Source organism: Salmo salar, chromosome ssa09 (assembly GCF_905237065.1).
Source record: "Salmo salar chromosome ssa09, Ssal_v3.1, whole genome shotgun sequence".
Classification (NCBI taxonomy): domain Eukaryota; kingdom Metazoa; phylum Chordata; class Actinopteri; order Salmoniformes; family Salmonidae; genus Salmo; species Salmo salar.
Window position 1 is genome coordinate 10,924,181 of NC_059450.1, and position 21,712 is coordinate 10,945,892.

The 21,712-nt window shown below is 46.3% G+C and overlaps 2 protein-coding genes across 2 annotated transcripts in view; one reads left to right on the forward strand and one right to left on the reverse strand.

Moving 5' to 3' along the window:
* The first annotated feature begins 14,468 nt into the window (after positions 1-14,468).
* Positions 14,469-16,400, forward strand: id2a (inhibitor of DNA binding 2a). The gene is made up of 3 exons (XM_014210193.2): positions 14,469-14,935; positions 15,201-15,261; positions 15,814-16,400. Exons 1-2 carry the CDS (start codon positions 14,585-14,587, stop codon positions 15,255-15,257), a joined length of 408 nt encoding a protein of 135 aa, XP_014065668.1. The 5' UTR covers positions 14,469-14,584; the 3' UTR covers positions 15,258-15,261; positions 15,814-16,400.
* Positions 16,401-18,039: 1,639 nt separating this feature from the next.
* Positions 18,040-21,712, reverse strand: part of kidins220a (kinase D-interacting substrate 220a) — a 114,236-nt gene continuing 110,563 nt past the window's right edge. The window contains 1 exon segment of the mRNA XM_014210197.2: positions 18,040-19,867. Within this exon segment, the coding sequence (XP_014065672.2) occupies positions 18,809-19,867 (1,059 nt within the window). The 3' untranslated portion in view covers positions 18,040-18,808.

Genomic DNA, 21,712 nt, shown 5'->3' on the forward strand with positions numbered 1-21,712 from the left:
CGACTTGGTGGAACAGCTGGGGCTTTCCAAGGAGAAATTAGCGGAAGCCATTGAAGCAACCACTCTGAACGGCAGTAGTCTGGCACGTTGTAACGCCCTGGCCATAGAGAGGGGTTTTTGTTCTTTATTTTGGTTAGGCCAGGGTGTTACATTGGGTGGGCGTTCTATGTGCATTTTTCTATGTTGGTTTGTTTCATTGAATTTGGCCGTGTGGCTTCCAATCAGGCACAGCTGTAGAGCGTTGTTGCTGATTGGGAGTCACACATAAGGAGCATGTTTTTCCCTTGGGTTTTGTGGGTAATTGTTTCTGTTAGTGTTTTGCACCTGACAGGACTGTTTGGCTGTCGGTTTTCTTGTTTTGTTTGTAAAGTGTTCTTTCTTTATTAAATATTCAATGATGAACACTAACTCCGCTGCACCTTGGTCTACTCTCTCTCACGACAGCCGTTACAGAATTACCCACCACAAGAAGACCAAGTAGCGGAGAAGAGGGCAGATGGAAGTCAAGGAGGACTATAGGAAGCAGCGCGCTCGGGAGGAGATGGCATCCTGGTCGCTGGAAGTATTGGAGGCAAGAATAGCCTGGACTTGGGAACAGCTATTTGACCATTGCAGCAACCTGCCGGGGAAGCAGGTGGAGGTGAAGAGGCAGCCCCAAAAATTATTTTGGGGGGGGCACACGGGGAGATTGGCGGAGTCAGGCGTTAGACCTGAGCCAACTCCCCGTGCTTACCGGAAGCGGCGTGGTACTGGTCAGGCGCCGTGTTATGCGGTGGAGCACATGGTGTCTCCAGTGCGCGCTCATAGCCCGGTGCGCTACATCCCAGCCCCCCGCAAGTGCCATGCGAGGATGGAACCAGAGCCAGTCGGGGTGAAGTTGGAGGTGAGCGAAGGGAGTGAAGCAGAGACAGTGAAGGAGTTGATGGGGAGATTGGAGGAGAGAGATATGAGAGAGCTGCTGTGTTGGTGCATGAGCCACGACATTCGCCCTACGGAGCGTGTCCTCGAGTTGATGTCACCTGAGTCAGCTCTCCATACTCGTCCTGAGGTGCATGCTAGCCGTCTGGTGAAGACTGTGCCAGCCCAACGCACCAGGCCTCCTGTGCACCTCTCCAGCCCTGCACGTCCTGTGCCTGCGCCCAGAACCAGACCTCCTGCATGTCTTCCCAGCCTGGTGAGTCCTGTGCCTGCGCCCAGAGCCAGACCTCCTGCATGTCTTCCCAGCCTGGTGAGTCCTGTGCCTGCGCCCAGAGCCAGGCCTCCTGCATGTCTCCCCAGCCTGGTGAGTCCTGTGCCTGCGCCCAGAACCAGGCCTCCTGCATGTCTTCCCAGCCTGGTGAGTCCTGTGCCTGCGCCCAGAGCCAGGCCTCCTGCATGTCTCCCCAGCCTGGTGAGTCCTGTGCCTGCGCCCAGAACCAGGCCTCCTGCATGTCTTCCCAGCCTGGTGAGTCCTGTGCCTGCGCCCAGAGCCAGGCCTCCTGCATGTCTCCCCAGCCTGGTGAGTCCTGTGCCTCCTCCTCGGACCAGGCCTCCAGTGGGTCTCTCCAGCCTGGTCTATCCTGTGCCTCCTCCCAGGACCAGGCCTCCAGTGGGTCTCCCCAGCCTGGTCAGTCCTGTGCCTGCTCCACGGACCAGGCCTCCAGTGAGTCTCCCCATCCTGGTCTCTCCTGTGCCGCCTCCTAGGACTAGGCCTCCAGTGGGTCTCGCCAGTCCAGAGCCGCCAGAGCCGCCCGCCAGTCAGGAGCCGCCAGAGCCGCCCGCCAGTCAGGAGCCGCCAGAGCCGCCCAAAAGTCAGGAGCCACCAGAGCCGCCCGCCATTCAGGAGCCGCCAGAGCCGCCCGCCAGTCAGGAGCCGCCAGAACCGCCCGCCTGTCCGGAGCCGCCAGAGCCGCCCGCCTGTCCGGCGCCGCCAGAGCCGCCCGCCTGTCCGGAGCCGCCAGAGCCGCCGCCTGTCCGGAGTCGCCAGAGCCGCCCGACTGTCCGGAGCCGCCAGAGCCGCCCACCAGTCCGGAGCAGTCAGAGTCGCCCGCCAGCCCGGTGAGTCCTGTGCCTGTGCCTAGGGCCAGGTCTCTTACATGTCTCCTCAGCCTGGTGAATCCTGGGTCAGTGCCGCTGGAGCCGCCAGGGCCGCCCGCCAGCCAGGCGCAGCCAGGGACACCCGCCAGCCTGGCGCAACTAGGGTCGCCCGCCAGCCGGGCGCAGCCATCGTCGCCCGCCAGCCGGGCGCAGCCATCGCCGCCCACCAGCCGGGCGCAGGCATTGCCGCCAGCCGGGCGCAACCATCACCGCCCGCCAGCCGGGCACAACCAGGGTCGCCCGCCAGCCTGGCGCAACCAGGGTCGCCCGCCAGCCGGGCGCGACCATCACCGCCCGCCAGCCGGGTGCGACCATCACCGCCCGCCAGCCGGGCGCAGCTATCACCGCCCGCCAGCCGGGCGCAGTCAGGGTCGCCCACCAGACCTTCGGCGCGGCCAGGTGCGCCACCTAAGAGGGCGACACCGAGGGTGGAGCAGAGGCCACGTCCCGCACCTGAGCTGCCGCCGTAAGAAGGCCCACCCGGACCCTCCCCTTCAGAGTCAGGTTTTGCGGTCGGAGTCCGCACCTTGGGGGGGGGGGGACTGTAACGCCCTGGCCATAGATTTTGGTTAGGCCAGGGTGTTACATTGGGTGGGCGTTCTATGTGCATTTTTCTATGTTGGTTTGTTTCATTGAATTTGGCCGTGTGGCTTCCAATCAGGCACAGCTGTAGAGCGTTGTTGCTGATTGGGAGTCACACATAAGGAGCATGTTTTTCCTTTGGGTTTTCTGGGTAATTGTTTCTGTTAGTGTTTTGCACCTGACAGGACTGTTTGGCTGTCGGTTTTCTTGTTTTGTTTGTATAGTGTTCTTTCTTTATTAAATATTCAGTGATGAACACTAACTCCGCTGCACCTTGGTCTACTCTCTCTCACGACAGCAGTTACACACGTATCACTATGAGGACTGAACCGGTCAAGATGCTGTTGTCAGGGAATCATTCAGAGGTTATCTCCTTCTTCATTCTGCCTTCTCCCCATGTACCTCTGGTTCTTGGATACCTCTGGGTGAGAGAACACAATCCCACATTCGATTGGGTGACTGGCAAGGTAACTAGTTGGAGCACTGAATGTCATGCTAACTGCCTGAAGACGGCCTGTTCCCATTCTGTTCCCAGTCAGGTCAGTTATTCTAAACCCCCAGATTTGTCCCTGGTTCCTGAAACATATCACGAATTGGTGAAGTGTTCAGTAAGCAGAAGGCTCTGTCACTTCCTCCCCACCAACCTTATGATTGTTCCATTAACCTGTTAGGGCTAGGGGGCAGTATTGACACTGCTGGATAAAAAACGTACCCGATTTAATCTGGTTACTACTCCTGCCCAGTAACTAGAATATGCATATAATTATTGGCTTTGGATAGAAAACACTCCAAAGTTTCTAAAACTGTTTGAATGGTGTCTGTGAGTATAACAGAACTCAAATGGCAGGTCAAAACCTGAGAGATTCCTTTACAGGAAGTGGCCTGTCTGACCATTTATTGTCTTTCTTTGACATCTCATTCCATTACAAAGGATCTCTGCGGTAACGTGACACTTCCCACGGCTCCAATAGGCTCTCAGAGCCCGGGAAAAACCTGAATGTCGTCATTCCAGCCCCAGGCTGAAACACATTATCGCCTTTCTCAAGTGGCCGATCAAGGGACTGTGGGCTTAGGCGCGTGCACTGGCCGCCCCCGTCTTTCTGGTTTTTCCTCTGTTTACCGAAAAGGAGATTCCCGGTCGGAATATTATCGCTTTTTTACGAGATAAATTGCATAAAAATTGATTTTAAACAGCGGTTGACATGCTTCGAAGTACGGTAATGGAATATTTTTTAAAAAATTGTCACGAATTGCGCCATGCGCACGACCCTGATTTACCATTTCGGATAGTTTCTGGAACGCACGAACAAAACGCCGCTATTCGGATATAATGATGGATTATTTTGGACCAAACCAACATTTGTTATTGAAGTAGCAGTCCTGGGAGTGCATTCTGACGAAGACAACAAAAGGTAATCAAACTTTTGTAATAGTAAATCTGATATTGGTGAAGGCTAAACTTGCCGGGTGTCTAAATAGCTAGCCCGTGATGGCTGGGCTATGTACTTAGAATATTGCAAAATGTGCTTTCACCAAAAAGCTATTTTAAAATCGGACATATCGAGTGCATAGAGGAGTTCTGTATCTATAATTCTTAAAATAATTGTTATGCTTTTTGTGAACGTTTATCGTGAGTAATTTAGTAAATTGTTAGTAAATTCCCCGGAAGTTTGCGGGGGTATGCTAGTTCTGAACGTCACATGCTAATGTAAAAAGCTGTTTTTTGATATAAATATGAACTTGATTGAACAAAACATGCATGTATTGTATAACATAATGTCCTAGGGTTGTCATCTGATGAAGATCATCAAAGGTTAGTGCTGCATTTAGCTGTCTTCTGGGTTTTTGTGACATTATATGCTAGCTTGAAAAATGGGTGTCTGATTATTTCTGGCTGGGTATTCTGCTGACATAATCTAATGTTTTGCTTTCGTTGTAAAGCCTTTTTGAAATCGGACAGTGTGGTTAGATTAACGAGAGTCTTGTCTTTAAATAGCTGTAAAATAGTCATATGTTTGAGAAATTGAAGTAATAGGATTTTTAAGGTATTTGAAAATCGCGCCACTGGATTACACTGGCTGTTACGTAGGTGGGACGATTACGTCCCGCCTAGCCCATAGAGGTTAACCTGTTCCCTGGAGCTGCCTATCCCAAGGGACGGTTATACAGTATCTCTCGACCTGAATGGGTAGCTTTGGAGACCTACATAAAGGAGTCTCTAGCTGCTGGTCTCATTCGTCCCTCATCATCACCCCTGGGGGCAGGATAATTTTTTGTGAGTAAGAAGGATGGCTCTCTTTGACCTTGTATTGATTATTGGGTGTTGAATGATATTACGGTCAAGACCAAGTATCCCTTGCCATTGATGAGCTCAGCTTTCGATTCCTTACAGGGTGCTACGGTGTTCACTAAGCTAGATCTACGCAATGCGTATCATCTGGTCCGGATCAGAGAGGGGGACGAGTGGTTGACTGGTTTCAAAACACCGATGGGTCATTTCGAGTATCTGGTGATGCCGTTTGGATTGACCAATGCTCCAGCAGTGTTCCAGAGCATGGTTAATGACGTCTTGAGAGATATGATCGGTCTGTTTGTGTTCGTTTACCTGGATGACATTTTGATCTTCTCTAAGGAGCCTTCCAGCCACATCCAGCATGTCAAGCAGGTTCTGCAGCGATTGTTGGAGAACCGCCTGTTTGTGAAGGCAGAGAAGTGTGAATTTCACGCCCACACTACATCCTTCCTCGGGTACATCATCTCCCGGGGAGAGATTAAGATTGACCAAGAGAAGGTTAGTGCGGTTCTGGATTGGGCCCAGCCCGGTACGAGATTGCAGCTCCAGAGGTTTCTCGGGATTGCGAATTTCTATCGTAGATTTATCCGTGACTACAGCCGTGTGGCTGCTCCATTAACTGCCCTGACTTCTAGCACCAGGACCTTCAGTTGGAATCCTGAGGCAGACCGGGCATTTCTGGAATTGAAGAGTCGATTCACCAACGCCCCGATTCTCTCTCAACCTGACGCTGCTCGGCAGTTTTTCGTGGAAGTGGACGCGTCTGATGTGGGGGTTGGCGCCATCCTGTCCCAGCGAAGCTCCACTGACGGTAAACTCCATCCCTGCGCCTTCTACTCTCGTCATCTTTCGTCTGCGGAGTGGAATTACGATGTGGGTAACCGGGAGCTTCTCGCGGTGAAACTGGCCTTGGAGGAGTGGCGTCACTGGTTGGAGGGAGCGGAGAAACCGTTTATTGTCTGGACTGACCACAACAATCTTGCTTACGTGCAATCGGCTAGACGTCTCAACTCGCGTCAGGCCAGGTGGGCTTTGTTTTTTGAACGCTTTAATTTTTCCGTGACGTTCTGACCTGGGTCTAAGAACGGCAAGGCGGACGCCTTGTCCCGGATGTTCTCCAAGACGGAGGAGAGTGGGGCCAAGACTGAGACGATTCTTCCCCAGAACTTTGTCGTGGGAGCAGTCACATGGAGGATTGAGGAGGAGGTTCTGGCGGCACTTCGGACGCAGCCCAGTCCCGGTAACGGTCCACCCGGTCGGTTGTTTGTACCTGAGTCTGTCCGTTCTGCCGTCCTCCAATGGTCCCACGCCAGCAAGATGGCTTGTCACCCGGGGGTGGCTCGGACGATGGCGTTACTACACAGACGATTTTGGTGACCAGCCATGGGAGAAGATACCCGGAGGTTTGTTGCTGCATGCCCAGTATGTGCACAGAATAAAAGTGCCAATCGGGCCAGCTCTGGACTTCTTCACCCCCTACCTATTCCCCAGCGACCATGGTCGCATCTGGCCCTGGACTTTGTCACGGGATTGCCCTCTTCTGATGGGAACACGGTCATTCGGACTATTGTGGACAGATTCAGCAAGTTCGCCCACTTTGTACCCATCTCCAAGCTTCCCTCTGCCTCTGAGACGTCCGAGATCCTGGTTATGGAGGTTTTCAGGGTCCACGGGTTGCCCAGTGACATAGTTTCCGACCGTGGTCCTCAGTTTACCTCTGCTGTCTGGGAATCCTTCTGTTTGGCCATTGGAGCTACTGTCAGTCTCACATCTGGATTTCACCCCCAATCTAATGGTCAGGTGGAGAGAGCCAACCAGAAGATGGAATCCACGCTGTGCTGCCTTGTCTCCTCCAACCCCGCCTCTTGGGCCTCTCAGTTGCCATGGGTCGAGTATGCTCACAATTCTCTCCCTACATCTGCTACTGGGATGTCTCCCTTCCAGTGCCTGTACGGTTACCAACCTCACCTTGTTTCCTTCTCAGGAGAAGGATCTCTCGGTACCCTCGGTCCAGGCCCACATTCGTCATTGCCACCGGACCTGGCATCGGGCCAGAAAGGCTCTCCTTAGAGTTTCTGACCGTTATCAGCTCCAGGCAAGTCGTCGCCGGATTCCAGCCCCCGCTTATGCCATCGGAGATAAGATATGGTTGGCTACACGGGATCTTCCTCTGCAGACTGAGTCGAAGAAACTGTCACCGAAGTTCATTGGTCCGTTTGTGGTGGAGAGAGTGATCAATCCTGTTGTGGTTCGACTCAAGTTGCCTAGAACGCTCAGAGTCCACCCCACCTGTCATGTCTCCTGCCTCAAGCCTGTGCACCTCAGTCCTCTGCTACCCCCTCCGCCTGCTCCTCCTCCTCTTCGGATGATTGGAGGTGGTCCAGTCTACACGGTGCGCCGCATCATGGATTCCAAACGGCGGGGTCGGGGTTTCCAGTATCTCGTGGACTGGGAGGGGTATGGTCCTGAGGAGAGGAGTTGGATTCCTCGGCGTCAGATCCTTGATGATGCCCTCCTTCGTGACTTCTACCGCCTCCATCCTGGCGCTCCGGGTTGTCCGCCCGGTGGCGTTCGTCGGAGGGGGGGGATACTGTCAGGAATCCCGCTTCCTGAGTCTGTTTTCTGCCTGAGCTGACTTTGTTTTGTTTTGGAGTCTGTTTCCTGAGGTTCCTGAATGCACCCTGTCTGGTTGCCAGGCGACGAAGCTAGGTGGGAGAACTCTTGATTACCCACACCTGCATCTCATCAGCCATCTGCACACCTGGTCCTGATCATCACCTCTCCACTTCATAAGCTCTGACCTGACATCCATTCCCTGCCGGATCGTTAGCAATGAACAGTATGTTGTGTCAGCTTATCAGCCTCATGTTACCAGAGTTACTTTTGCTGTTCTGTACTTTTTGCCGGTTACTCACCCCCGTTTACTCTGTCTACAGTCATCCTCCCGGACCATTCAACTCCCTTGCCTGGCCGTCGGTGGTTTCAGTGACATCATTGGATCTGCCTATTCACTCTCATCAACTTACCGCCGCTCCGTCTCCTGGATTATTCTATTTTCACCTCGAGACTGTAAATAAATACTCACCTTCATTTTACTCACCTTGTCCTGGTCTGCTTCTGGGTTCAGCTTTAGAGAATCGTGACAATACTCGGTAGCAACACTCACTACCGAGTTCCAAACTGCCTCTGGAAGCTACTTCAGCATAATAACTGTTTAACGGGAGCTTCATGAAATAGGTTACCATGGCCAAGCAGCCGCAAACAAGCCTAAGATCACCATGCGCAATGCCAAGCGTCGGCTGGAGTGGTGTAAAGCTCGCCACCATTGGACTCTGGAGCAGTGGAAACGCATTCTCTGGAGTGATGAATCATGCTTCACCATCTGGCAGTCCAACAGATGAATCTGGGTTTGGCGGATGCCAGGAAAACACTACCTGCCCTAATGCATAGTGCCAACTGTAAAGTTTGGTGGAGGAGGAATAATGGTCTGGGGCTGTTTATCATGGTTGGGGCTAGGCCCCTTAGTTCCAGTGAAGGGAAATCTTAACCTCTCTGGGCAAGGCGGGATGAAATCGTCCCACCTACGCAACAGCCAGTTGAATCCTGTGGCGTGATTTTCAAAACCTTTGAAATGCTATTACTTCAATTTCTCAAACATATGACTATTTTACAGCTATTTAAAGACAAGACTCTTGTTAATCTAACCACACTGTCCGATTTCAAAAAAGCTTTACAACGAAAGCAAAACATTAGATTATGTCAGCAGAGTACCAAGCCAGAAATAATCAGACACCCATTTTTCAAGCTAGCATATAATGTCACAAAAACCCAGAAGACAGCTAAATGCAGCACTAACCTTTGATGATCTTCATCAGATGACAACCCTAGGACATTATGTTATACAATACATGCATGTTTTGTTCAATCAAGTTCATATTTATATCAAAAACCAGCTTTTTACATTAGCATGTGACGTTCAGAACTAGCAAACTTCCGGGGAATTCGCTAACAATTTACTAAATTACTCACGATAAACGTTCACAAAAAGCATAACAATTATTTTAAGAATTATAGATACAGAACTCCTCTATGCACTCGATATGTCCGATTTTAAAATAGCTTTTTGGTGAAAGCACATTTTGCAATATTCTAAGTACATAGCCCAGCCATCACGGGCTAGCTATTTAGACACCCGGCAAGTTTAGCACTCACCAATATCAGATTTACTATTATAAAAGTTTGATTCACTTTTGTTGTCTTCGTCAGAATGCACTCCCAGGACTGCTACTTCAATAATAAATGTTGGTTTGGTCCAAAATAATCCATCGTTATATCCGAATAGCGGCGTTTTGTTCGTGCATCCCAGACACTATCTGAAATGGTAAATCAGGGTCGTGCGCATGGCGCAATTCGTGACAAAAAAAATCTAAATATTCCATTACCGTACTTTCGAAGCATGTCAACCGCTGTTTAAAATCAATTTTTATGCAATTTATCTCGTAAAAAGCGATAATATTCCGACCGGGAATGTCCATTTAGCTAAACAGAGGAAAGAAAACACAGCTTTCGGTCGACGCGGGCACGAGCCTGAGTCTCACAGTACTGTAACCAGCCACTACCCAAACGCGCTACTTTTTTTCAGCCAGAGCCTGCAAAGCCACGATTAAACTTTTTGCCGCCTTCTGAGAACCTATGGCAGCCGTAGGAAGTGTCACGGGACAGCTAAGATCCTCACTCTTCAATAAACAGAGACAAGAAGAACGACACCTTGTCAGACAGGCCACTTCCTGCATGAAATCTTCTCAGGTTTTTGCCTGCCATATGAGTTCTGTTATACTCACAGACACCATTCAAACAGTTTTAGAAACTTTAGGGTGTTTTCTATCCAAAGCCAATAATTATATGCATATTCTAGTTACTGGGCAGGAGTAGTAACCAGATTAAATCGGGTACGTTTTTTATCCAGCCGTGTCAATACTGTCCCCTATCCCCAACAGGTTTTAAAGCTACAGCATACAATGACATTCTAGACAATTCTGTGCTTCAAACTTTGTGGCAACAGTTTGGGGAAGGTTTGCCATTAGGTTTGCCATTTATTGTGCCCAGCACAAGGTGCACCTGTGTAATGATCATGCTGTTCAATCAGCTTCTTGATATGCCACACCTTTCAGGTGGATGGATTATCTTGGCAAAGGAGAAATGCCCACTAACAGGGATTTAAACTAATTTGTGCACAACATTTGAGAGAAGCTTTTTGTTCATATGGAAATTTGTGTGATTTTTTTTTAATTTCAGCGTTGAAATTTTTGTTCAGTGTATAGTGTTTTTGGATAGGGATTAACTTTCATTTTGTCAAATATATTTGTAATAGTTACACTGAGTGTAAAAAACATTAAGAACACCTTCCTAATATTGAGTTAAGTTGGCTGGATGTCCTTTGGGTGGTAGACTATTCTTGATACACATGGGAAACTTAGATATTTGTCTTGCCCATTCACCCTCTGAATGGCACGCATACCCAATCCATGTCTCAATTGTCTCAAGGCTTAAAAATCCTTATTTAACCTGTCTCCTCCCCTTCATCTACACTGACTGAAGTGGATTTAACAAGTGACATCAATAGGGATCATAGCTTTCACTTAGATTCACCTGGTCATGTTTGTACACTCAGTGTATAATATACATTTTCCTCACCTTTTCATGTTGTTTATAATGTCCCGAATGCATGTGTGAGCTCCATGCTCTAGCCATTAGCAAAATAGCCCAGATATCTGAATTTCGGAGTTATGCACCAAGTTGTTAAAATGTAACAAACTGACTTCCGGTGACACCCTATTCTTTCAAGACTAACAATAGGAAAAGCCGAAAGCCCCGCCCATGCAGTCGATGTTGCTACAAGAGTCGTGCGCCACTGTTTTATGGAGCCTACACTACTGCACGCGACAGGCGTGTGGTACCCTCTCCATCGACAGCAAAGCACTATGCGGTACCCTCTCCATCGACAGCAAAGCACTATGCGGTACCCTCTCAATCAACAACAAAGCATTACGCCTACATACCGAATACAGAGCGGACAGAAATGTAAACTTCGCTGCGAACCGGTGCCCTTGAACTGGATGCTCTTCTTCAGTAAGCGAAAGGGATGCAGAACTCGCTCAAAACGAAACTGAGAAATAATTCTGCATAGGCTCAATTCTTACCATTTTACCATAATCGGATGATGAGGATAATAGAACGGATGAATTATAGGTTTTTGACAAAACGGTGGTGTGTTAGATAAAAACGCGACATAGATGGAACTTTATAGGCTGATGTTAAGATTGATCTTATTTGTTTTCTGAAACGCGTTTATAGTAAGGTTTGTCTGCAAGTTTTTCTTCAAACTAAATAGGCTATAATAACCAATGTATTCCTATGTTATTACCACTGCAAATAAATAAGCAAACCGTTTATTTAAACGTTTTTCTTTTACAACTAAACGCACAAATCTTAAATTCTTGCGATGGGAATAACACTTATTTAATCAATAGTAGATAGACTAAACATAATCTGAAACAACAAATGGACTCTATGTCCGCACAATATTCATAGAATAAAATGTATAGGGCGAGTCAAATAGCGATCACTTTGTTGCACATGGTTGGCAGTCAGGGACGTGCAACTGCAGAAAACTGGATCAACAGTTGAAGTAGGAGGCACAGACATTCTGACGCCGGCCTATGGGGCTCACTTCAACTAGTTGGCACTTCTGCATTGTTTTCTGAACCTTATCTTTTCAACCTAAACTAAATCGTTTTGTGACCGGAAAATGGGGAGTGGTTGGAAGCTTTAATTTATTTTTTTAAGAATGTCGTTCTAGTTCAGTTCCCCTGAGAGGGTGGCAATTGTCATATGGTTGATGAGGTAAAAGGATAGTTTAAAGTTATGTTGATATCAAGTTTCAAGAGTAAAAACGACCTGAAACTATCTCCTCTATTTGGGTAGGCTATTGGCAATGCACTGAGCAAATCAATACTAAGTTAGAATAGTAATAAACAGGAAACCGGTTTTTTGCAACTATTTTTTATTGAATTTATATACGTGTTTATATTTTTTTTATTTATTTTGCATATCAACCACAGAATGCTTTCAATACTAAAATGTGTCCAAACTCCTCACTTGGTTATGCTGGCAGACAGTCCTTTTCTTGTCTTGTTCTTTTCACAAACCGAAGATGGGAGACACTTTCCCAACTCCAATGTAATTTAAGCAACGCTTAATCGATGCAGGTGTACGGGCCCCGGATTGCTGGAGGACAGAGGTGATGAATTAAACTCCGATCTCTCACTGTTCTGTCCCATTTATCAGCTGAGACCTCGTGCTGACTACAGCCCCGGTCGCCATAGCAGCCGCCTGAGCGGCGCGGTGAGGACTGGCTGGAGGGCTGCTGTGAATGGGTGACGTCACGTAGCTGGCGCCAGAGAGTCTACTCTGCGGAGAGCATGAGCTCGCGGTGCTGTTCAGTAGGCCTATTGGCGCTCTCTTGGTGCCAATTCATCACTTGTCATGGATCAGTCAGGGTGTCATGTGAAATGTACACAGCTGTGAGAACGAGGGGAAAAAAAGAGGAGTGAAAATGGACAAATCCGATTGCACCAGATGTGGACATGACTGAATACTGCACTGTTGTGGAGAGATGGCAAGTTAAGCATTTCACTGTGCGTGTGCATGTGACAATAAAACTTGAACTTGAGTGCAAGAATTCCACATCTCGTCGGAAAATGCTTAAAGGCTTGTTAAATATTCGAAGTTGTCTCGTGGCTGCAAAAGCAAAACTGCATAATGTACGTAAATTGCTGCCCAAACATTTAATAGCCTCTTTTTTATTCAAGTGTTGGCAATATCATTTTCATAAATCGTTGGTGGTAGGGCTATATCCATTGGTTTGTATAACATTTGTTATTGCACATGAGAGCTCAGTCTTGTAGCAGAAGACAGACTACTATCCAAACATCATAATCAATTGCGCAGTACTTGCTAGGACTGCATTTTGGTGTTGAAATGCATTTTCTTCAAGATTATATAGGCATATTGGTGGTTATACAGCACTTTTCTCCCGAATCTCATTTTGGGTCGTTTTTGCAATATATATTATATTCGTAATATTATATCCCAAAACATAATTTTAGCAGCTGTGCACAAGGATAAGAAACACATTCTGATTCATTATAGAAAATTAATAGACTTCAGTAAACTACGTATTTTAATCCACAAATCGAAACGACCACCCGCTGCAGTCCACAACAGCCCGGGTGCAATTAGTTTGTGCCGCATCACTCCGCGAGCTTTGGAGCCCTGTGCCCGGCACCAGTTGAAGAATGCAGCCGCATGTAGCCTCATTAATACAGAACAATGCTACTGTAGCCTAACAGTTTTTTTGCAACCAAAGGATCTGTTGTTCAATCAGTGTTTTGCATTATTGCCATTCATGGAGGCCATGCTGACGAAATGTGTTCCTAGGTATTATTGAGGACCTTATGCACAGTGTCCATCCAGACGTCATCCAAGTGGCCATATACACACCGTGACAGTCACTCTCTGGCCAGTGATCACATATGTCTCACAGTAATGTGCACAATCATACACCCTCTTGTCTTATTTCAAATATTCCATATTATGCAGAATCCATCTTTCCTTACTGATCCAGTGTGTGAGCAAGCATGCCATATAGGCTCGGTCCGGGGTCTGGTTTAGCATACCGGTTTAATCACCCATTCAAAGTTCACATTTCTGTTATCACCATCTTATACATGCATGGCCCATGTATTCATTCAACATCTGATGTCATGCCCTGAGATTTGTAATTGACAGTTCCTGCAATCAGAATTTCTTCATCTTTAAAAATATAACATTCGCATAGGCTATCCATCACGTCAAATAAGAGATAATGATCAAATTAATCACAAGGCTGTGGTGTTATGTTGACAGTGAAGGAACGCGTGTGAGAGAGGAAGGAATGCGTGTGAGACAGCGAGCTCTTCTAATCTTCACTATAAACCACGATATTGTGACAATTAGAGCGTATCAGCTCCTTCACCTTAATAAATCTGGATGCATTTTTGCGCATTTTACACATGGATACAAATCATTATAAGATGTTGTATTTGAGTATTCTTACGGTAAATCCTTCAGAAGAGCTTTGTTAACATTCCACCCTTTATTTTACATTCAATTAAAGTCATCAGAAAAATGCACGCTGGAGCTTCACAAGCTCGTGATGCCAAATTACGAATCATCAGAAACAGGTAAGGGCTCAATTTTCCAAATTGCCCACCGGAGCTGAAGAGCTCTCACCGTACCACCTTCAACATGCGTTTTCACTGGCTGAGAACACGGAAGAAAAAGGAGGGACCAGACTGTGAGCCAGTCTTAACCAATGGTAGGACACGAGGAGGGGGGATTGACGTAACCTACTCATCCAATCAGCACAAACAAAACCCCTGCGTTGCAAACCCAGCCTGCTGGCTATATAAGCGACAATGACAGCTTGTAAATCCAGTCCGTTCTCTCACCGATCCGTCTGCGAAGGAACAGAAAGAATACTAAAACCAACCTCTCCACGAAAGCACCGAACGTCTCGCACGAAGGCTCAACATGAAAGCAATAAGCCCAGTAAGATCTTTCCGGAAAAACAGCGCGAATCTGTCTGAACATAGTCTGGGAATCTCTCGGAGCAAGACTCCGGTGGATGATCCATTAAGCCTGCTTTACAACATGAACGACTGCTACTCCAAGCTGAAGGAGCTCGTGCCCAGCATCCCTCAAAACAAAAACGTGAGCAAGATGGAAATCCTGCAGCATGTCATCGACTATATTCTGGACCTGCAGATCGCGCTTGACTCCAATGTCGCAATAACGAGCCTCCATCACCCGCGACCGGGGCAAGCGACATCCAGGACTCCCCTGACAACTCTCAATACAGATATCAGCATCTTGTCATTACAGGTAAGGATATTGTCTGAAATATCAGAAGAATATGAATATCAACAAAGACGCTACATTTGCTTGGGTCTATTTTACCTATTGGCCTGCGCATTTTGAGTGCGTTTACTATGCGCAATTGTGGTCTATTGTGAAATTACACCATTTGGTTTCCAAAAGGCATGTTATCCATGATCAACATTGCGAGGGTAGGCATTTTTCTTTGTAATCTCAATAATACCATGTATTTGACTGCGGCGGTGCTAATGAATCTATGTTTGTTTTTCAGTCTCCGGAGTTCCCATCAGAGCTCTTAACAGATGACAGCAGGAATCTTCATCGTTAAAGCGGTAAGTACGCTGTGTTCTATACCCTGTCTGTACTATTAAATCCGGGGTTTGCTTGTCTATTTGCCCACAGCCTGTTGTGGCAGAATACAACGAAATTGAAAGTCGGTGCATATTTCTGACAGTAGGCTAATCATTCTCTCATTGTTAATTGGTTCACAATTTGAACGGAATGTATTGCAAAGATGTTTGCTGTACAGTATAGGCAAATTCTTTGTTATTACGTTATAACGCAGCTACGCTCATCTGTAATATAAAATAAATGGTGGTCTGGATTACTACTAGATGTCTACATATAATTGGTGCAAAAAGAGGCTAGGCCCAGATGAACTGCAATTTCGGCTGATTCTCTCCCAGATAGTAGGCTGAAGTTGAATGAGAAAGTGCCTTATGCTGCGCTAGTGTGTGTGTGTGTACATCTGGAGCCCAGGGTTTGCTCAGTATTTGAGTGTTTGGTTAAATGTTAAAACTGCGGCTTCCTCCCTGGCGCCAGTCTGTCCTGATCTCTGCCCTGTTTGCAGTTTCTAAACACGCCTCTTTCTCAATCTTTTGCAGGTGTTCGGTTAAGACACAAAACACAGGACCTGGGAACCTGACTTTTTTTTTTTCTCAAATTTTTGTCCTCGGGTTCTGGATTTTCTTCAATTGAATCAAGAGACTTTGCTTATAAAGGACAATCTATGTGATGTGTTTTCAGTTCGAACACTCATATTATTTAATTTAAGACTTGTTTTGGTCCTTTCTTGAAATGGAAGGCGCGCTATACTCCCTACACGGGGAGAAAAACAAATAAGAGATCGTCACAAGGATTTCCTCTTATCGCCCATGAAGTCTTCGCTTTTTCTCCGGAATTGGAGAGTGAATAGAAGACAACTTGGTTAGTTACTGTATATAGTTTAGTCTGTCTTGTCAGAATTGTTACTCTTCTTCGCACATGGACTGGACGTTGTTATATATATATAAAAAAAAAATGAACGCGCGCGAAACCTTGTGCACTCTTGAGTTTTATCTTGTATAGTTGCAGGAATTGCACATTTCTGCAAAAGTGTAATGCTGTACTTAATTATGCTGAAACTTTTTATAAAAGTAATAATGTAAATTGTAACGTTTTTATAAAAAAATAAATAAACAAATCAAATGCATTATTTGAGCATGTCTCCCTGCTGTATGGAAACGTGTAGCCTATAGACAGAAGTTCTTGAGATTGGAGTTATAAAAGGTAAAGGATGACACAATGTTTTGGCTGAAAATGGTTCTGCAATGCTAGGTTGTCATGATCATCTACAATCCCAAAATGAGTTTCAATTCCCGTGCGTGAAAGTGCATTAACCAGCCCATGTGGTGGTAATGAAGTCAATGTAGTGAGAATGTCAATCTTTCATGACAGTTGTGTCAACTGAATGATTAAATGTACAGAATGGTGAAAAATTGTTGAGTCATTTCTTAGGGGCTATACCATTCTCATTGACTAAGTTCGTAATTTACAGTGACATTGCTCAAATTCACCGAACGCTCTCTAGTTTGCCTTCCTCATAATTTGACAATGTTCAGGAATTGAGACCTAATTCTACCTCAACACGCACTGATTGGGTAAACACCCAGGGTGTAGGCATATAGGACACTGGGAATGAATGTGATTGTCTCATCTGTGCGCAATCACAGAACCTCCCTTATTGACAATATGATTCTGCAGTCATCTGCTACTCACAAAGCTGTTAACTTCTAAAAATAAACACTTAAACTAATTGTCATTTTTAAAATGGCCCGCCAGTGGTGATCAACATACTATTTTGTAGAAAAGATACACCGACCCATAGTGCTACATTTCAGGGTGTCTGTGTTATGACAATCAATATGAAAATAATTAGATTACGCATTTGTTCGTTTTGTCTGACCGTGCACTGACAACAGTAGGGCAAACTACCTGGACACTGCTCTATGCGTAAGCCTAAACTATTGCTTTTAAAGCAGCGCATTATTCCACTTTTACAGGTAGAATGACAAAGCACAGGTTCACCATTTCCCCACAAATTGGAAAGCTTAAGTTCCTTTACACAGAAGAGTATAGTCTCAATTGTGCCTATAAGTGTGCCCAACATCCGAAGGGAAGTGCTTAGAATCGGCTGAAATTGATTGGCTGCGGTATTATGCATATGTAGTCATAACTAATTTGGCTTTCTAAACTTTTCCCACAAGTGAAAGTTCATGCCCATGGTTCAGTGATGTTCAGTGATGCTGGCTAGGATGTCTTTGGCCTAATGTGGGTTTGTATGGAGAATCTGCCACCTACTGGTGAAAATAAAGTCTAGCTGACACCAGCTAATGCAATTATGTTTTAACCCTTTCTACATGGCAGGGTTTTCCAAAGTGGGTCCTGGGGCCCCCCCTGGGTGCAAGTTTAGTTTTTTGCCATAGCACTACAGTTGATTTAAAATGTGTATTGCTAGGGCAAAACCCACAACGTGCACCCAGGGGAGGCCCCAACTTTGGGGAACCCTGCTATGTGGGAGTATGGGAAATTAATGAGGTTTTTGAACAACAAACAAGTATCTTGAGCTCATAGGAAAAGTAGAGTTCAAGGGACGGGAAGCATGTTATGAACTGTTATACTTTATGCAGGAAGTCAAAAAAATGCATCTGACAGCCAATATGTTTATGGCTTCACAAAAACATGGCTTCACATTGCACTCTGAAAAAGGCTCAGACCCTGAGACATGTCAGTAGGGCATGGAACACACTTTTTCATACCACAGAAACAGTAGAGGTTTACCACACTGTTCATAGATTTTAAATCTTTAATTAAAGCACAAAACATCAGCAGATTGTTTGGCAAAAAGACATTTCAGTCACAAATATGGAAAAAAAGGTGTCACAATATGAATTCACAGCAATACTACACCAATTAACTCATGTTTGAACATGGCACATTTTCACTGGTAGCCTACTTGATAACTACAATTGAGGAAAATGTAGTTTAAGCACAAAGCCAATTCTGATTTTTCAGTAACCTATAATGAAGTACAGTATACAACATCGCACCAACATACACCACTACTGTACTGTCACCATCACCACACCAAAACACAACATTCATACGGACACATACACAATCACATCACAATTCACTACCATTTTCCAACAGCAAAAGTGAACATGACAGCACAACACCTAATTGAATTACAGGGAAATTTAAATTTAACTTATTCCATATTAGTCTGACGTCATCGTTAACTTTAAAATTATTTCATAAAATGTATCCTGAGTTCTTGATGTATTTTTGGTTTGTCTACAAGCCAGGACATTCATTTATCAACCCAAATTCTTTAATATTTTTATGATTGGCAAACAAGTTGATCTCCATTGCTTATTTAGATTAAATGCTGTAACATTTTTTCTCAAATTGTCTAAGAACCTTCAGTCATCTAAAAATTAAATTGCAGATTAATAGGCCTGTTTTTATTGGCATATATCATTGTAACAGATTTGTAAGGACCTTTATGTTTTAGAAGCACATCAAGCAACGTCTACGGGACCTCAAAGGCCTGGGCCCTCACAGGACACTCTCCCTCTCGTCCTCCAGAATAATGGCATCAGGGGCCCCTGTGCGTCCCTCGAGGGCCTCCCCAGTGCTCAGGGCCCTCTTGAGGATGATCCCACGCAGGTTCTGGTTGTGGACGGGCCCCGTGGTTGAGACAGTGCTGGAGCCTGGGGTGGAGCTCTCTGTGTCTTGGTTGTCTTGGCTGGTGTTGGTGGTGGCAGCGTTGTTGCTGCTGTTGTTGTTGAGTGTGGTGGTGCTGGAGGCATGGTTGAGGTTGCTCATGGACAAGCTGGCGGGGAACCAGGTTTCGTCGGGACTGGAGGCCATTAGGCTGCCCTCGGACGGGGCCTCGGAGCAGATGGACATGCGGGCGATGGTGGAATCCTGGAGTCCACTCAGACTGCTGGACAGCAGGCCCCTCTTCTTTACCAGACCTTCTAGCTCCAGCTCTATCAGGTTTTCTTTATTAACCTCTTCGGCTTCCTCTAGGGAGTGGTCCGAGGAGCTCTCACCAGACCTCACCCCAGAGTCAGACGAGTCCTTCTTGTCCTGGACAATGTCGGATGTCGTTTGGGCGCCCCCCTCCTTCCCTTCTTCCTGGAGCAGAAGGGTGTTGTCTGATTCCTCCGGCCCTGACTCCTCATCACTGGGGACTTTGTGGTATCGAGGCCCTGCTCCCTTCACCTTGGAGCCCCCTGCTTTGGAGGAGCTGGAACACAGCTTCTCGTCCTCTTCGCTGATGGGGTCCAGGGGGGCATCTATATCGACCGCATCCGTAGCTTTAGCCCCTCTCTTGGTGGGGAAAGAGGGCTTTCGTCCCTCCTGCTCGGCCCCGTCTTTGGCCTTTTCCTCTGGGTCTCGGGCCTCTCGGCTCTGGAGGAACTGGCCCGGGTGGGGCTGGACGGGCTTCTCTCCCCCGCTTCCGGCCACGTCCAGCTGGGTCATCTGGGTGATGTACTCGCGGTAGGCGTCCCGGTACTCTGCCTGCTGCTTGTCCGTCAGCTTGCAGATATCGTTGGACGACTCCTGGGAGTTGAGACTGGACATGCTGGGGGTGCGGTGGGTGGCCGCCTGGGGGAGGGGTGGGGAGAAGAGGGTAACGTGCGGTATAAAGGTTTTTGTTATGGTTGAGGGGGGAACGGGATGCATCATGGACGTTATTGGTTTGGGTAAAGGGGTGAGAAAGCACAATCTCATTAGGTTTGTGGTCATGGTGGTGCTGTTTGAATTTACAAATGCTTTATTTACAAGCAAACAACAGCACTGCAAGCCACCAATTAACTAGTAATGACAAGAAAAAACTGACAGCCATGCTAGAGAAGAAGTGTATGTTTGCGTATATGTTAGCATGTTGGCGGTTGAGAGCAGAGATGGCAAAAATAACAGCTTTTCTAACACCTTGCCTTGCCTTGCCTTTTGGTGGTGTGAGTCTGCATGTGTGTTTGTGATCCGCTTCGTCAACTTCCTCAACACGGGGAGGTTAAAACTGCCATGATCTCATCCTAATCCACATGCTAATTTAACTCTGATGAGTTCAATGACTGCTTGTGTAAGTGTATACAGTGCCTAGTGAAAGTCTACACACCCATTGCACAGTTCACATTTTGCTGCCTTAAATGTTTATCTAAAATGGGATTAAACTGGATATTTTCCCTACAGATCTGCACAACCTGCTCCACATTTTCAAAGTAAAATTAAATTATAGAACATTTTCCAAATTGATTTGATTGTGGATGTCTTCACACCCCAGAGTTAATACTTGGTGAAAGTACCTTTGGCAGCCATTACAGATGTGAATCATTTTTAATAAGATTCTACCAACATTTATGGAAATATATATATTAAATATATATATAAAAAGTATGTGGACACCCCTTCAAATTAGTGGATTTGGCTATTTCAGCCACACCCGTTGCTGACAGGTGTCTGATTTTGAGCACATAGCCATGCAATCTCCATAGACAAACATTGGCAGTAGAATGGCCTTACTGAAGAACTCCGTGACTTTCAACATGGCAGCATCATAAGATTCCACCTTTCCAACAAGTCAGTTTGTCAAATTTCTGCACTGCTAGAGCTGCCCCGGGTCAACTGTAAGTGCTGTTATTTTGAAGTGGAAACATTAGGATCAACAATGGCTCAGCTGCGAAGTGGTTGGCCACACAAGCTCACAGGACATGGCCGCCGAGTGCTGAAAATAAAGCATTTTGGTCATATAGTGTAATCTTTAAAAAAAGCTGCGGTAGCAAGGATTATCCACACATACTGAGCAGCTCATGTCATAAACAGAAGCGTTCTACATGGCAGACCAATCCGAACTCATCTCACGGCATATCCAGCACACCCATTATCTCAGTCAATCATGGCTAGCGGGAAGGTTCCTGTCTGAACCAACTAGGCTCATAATTTAACAATTGTATTCGTATTTACAGTTGGCATACACATTTGTTATTAAAGCACCTGAAAGTTCACATGTTCCAGAAGGCATTTCTGCCAAAAAACACATGTTGATAAACAATAACACATTGAAATGCCTCTCCTGTGAAGTAGTGACATACACCTAGCTACTTGAAACGGGTCACAAATAAAGATTTATTGATTGCATATGTCGTCACACCTCAAATCAATACTTGTTGGAAGCGCCTTTGGTAGTCATTACAACTGTTAATACCTTTTGAATAAGATTCTACCATCCTTACACAACTCTTAGTGCAACATAATCTATTGTTTTTGTCAAAATTGCTCAAGCACAGTACATTTGGTTGGGAATCATTGATGGACAGCAATATTCAAACCTTGTCTCTGATTTTCAAGCAGATTTAAGCCAGGACTGAGACTGGACCATTCAGGAACACCGAATACCTCTTGAAGTCATTCTGGTGTGTCTTAGGCATTCAAATGTGTGCAATCGCTGAA

What these genes read in the sequence shown, in the direction of transcription:
- id2a (XM_014210193.2), top strand. Translation starts at nt 14,585, where the DNA reads ATGAAAGCAATAAGCCCAGTAAGATCTTTCCGGAAAAACAGCGCGAAT. An exon ending in TCAGCATCTTGTCATTACAG is followed by an intron (nt 14,936 to 15,200) that starts GTAAGGATATTG and finishes TTTGTTTTTCAG; the next exon opens with TCTCCGGAGTTCCCATCAGA.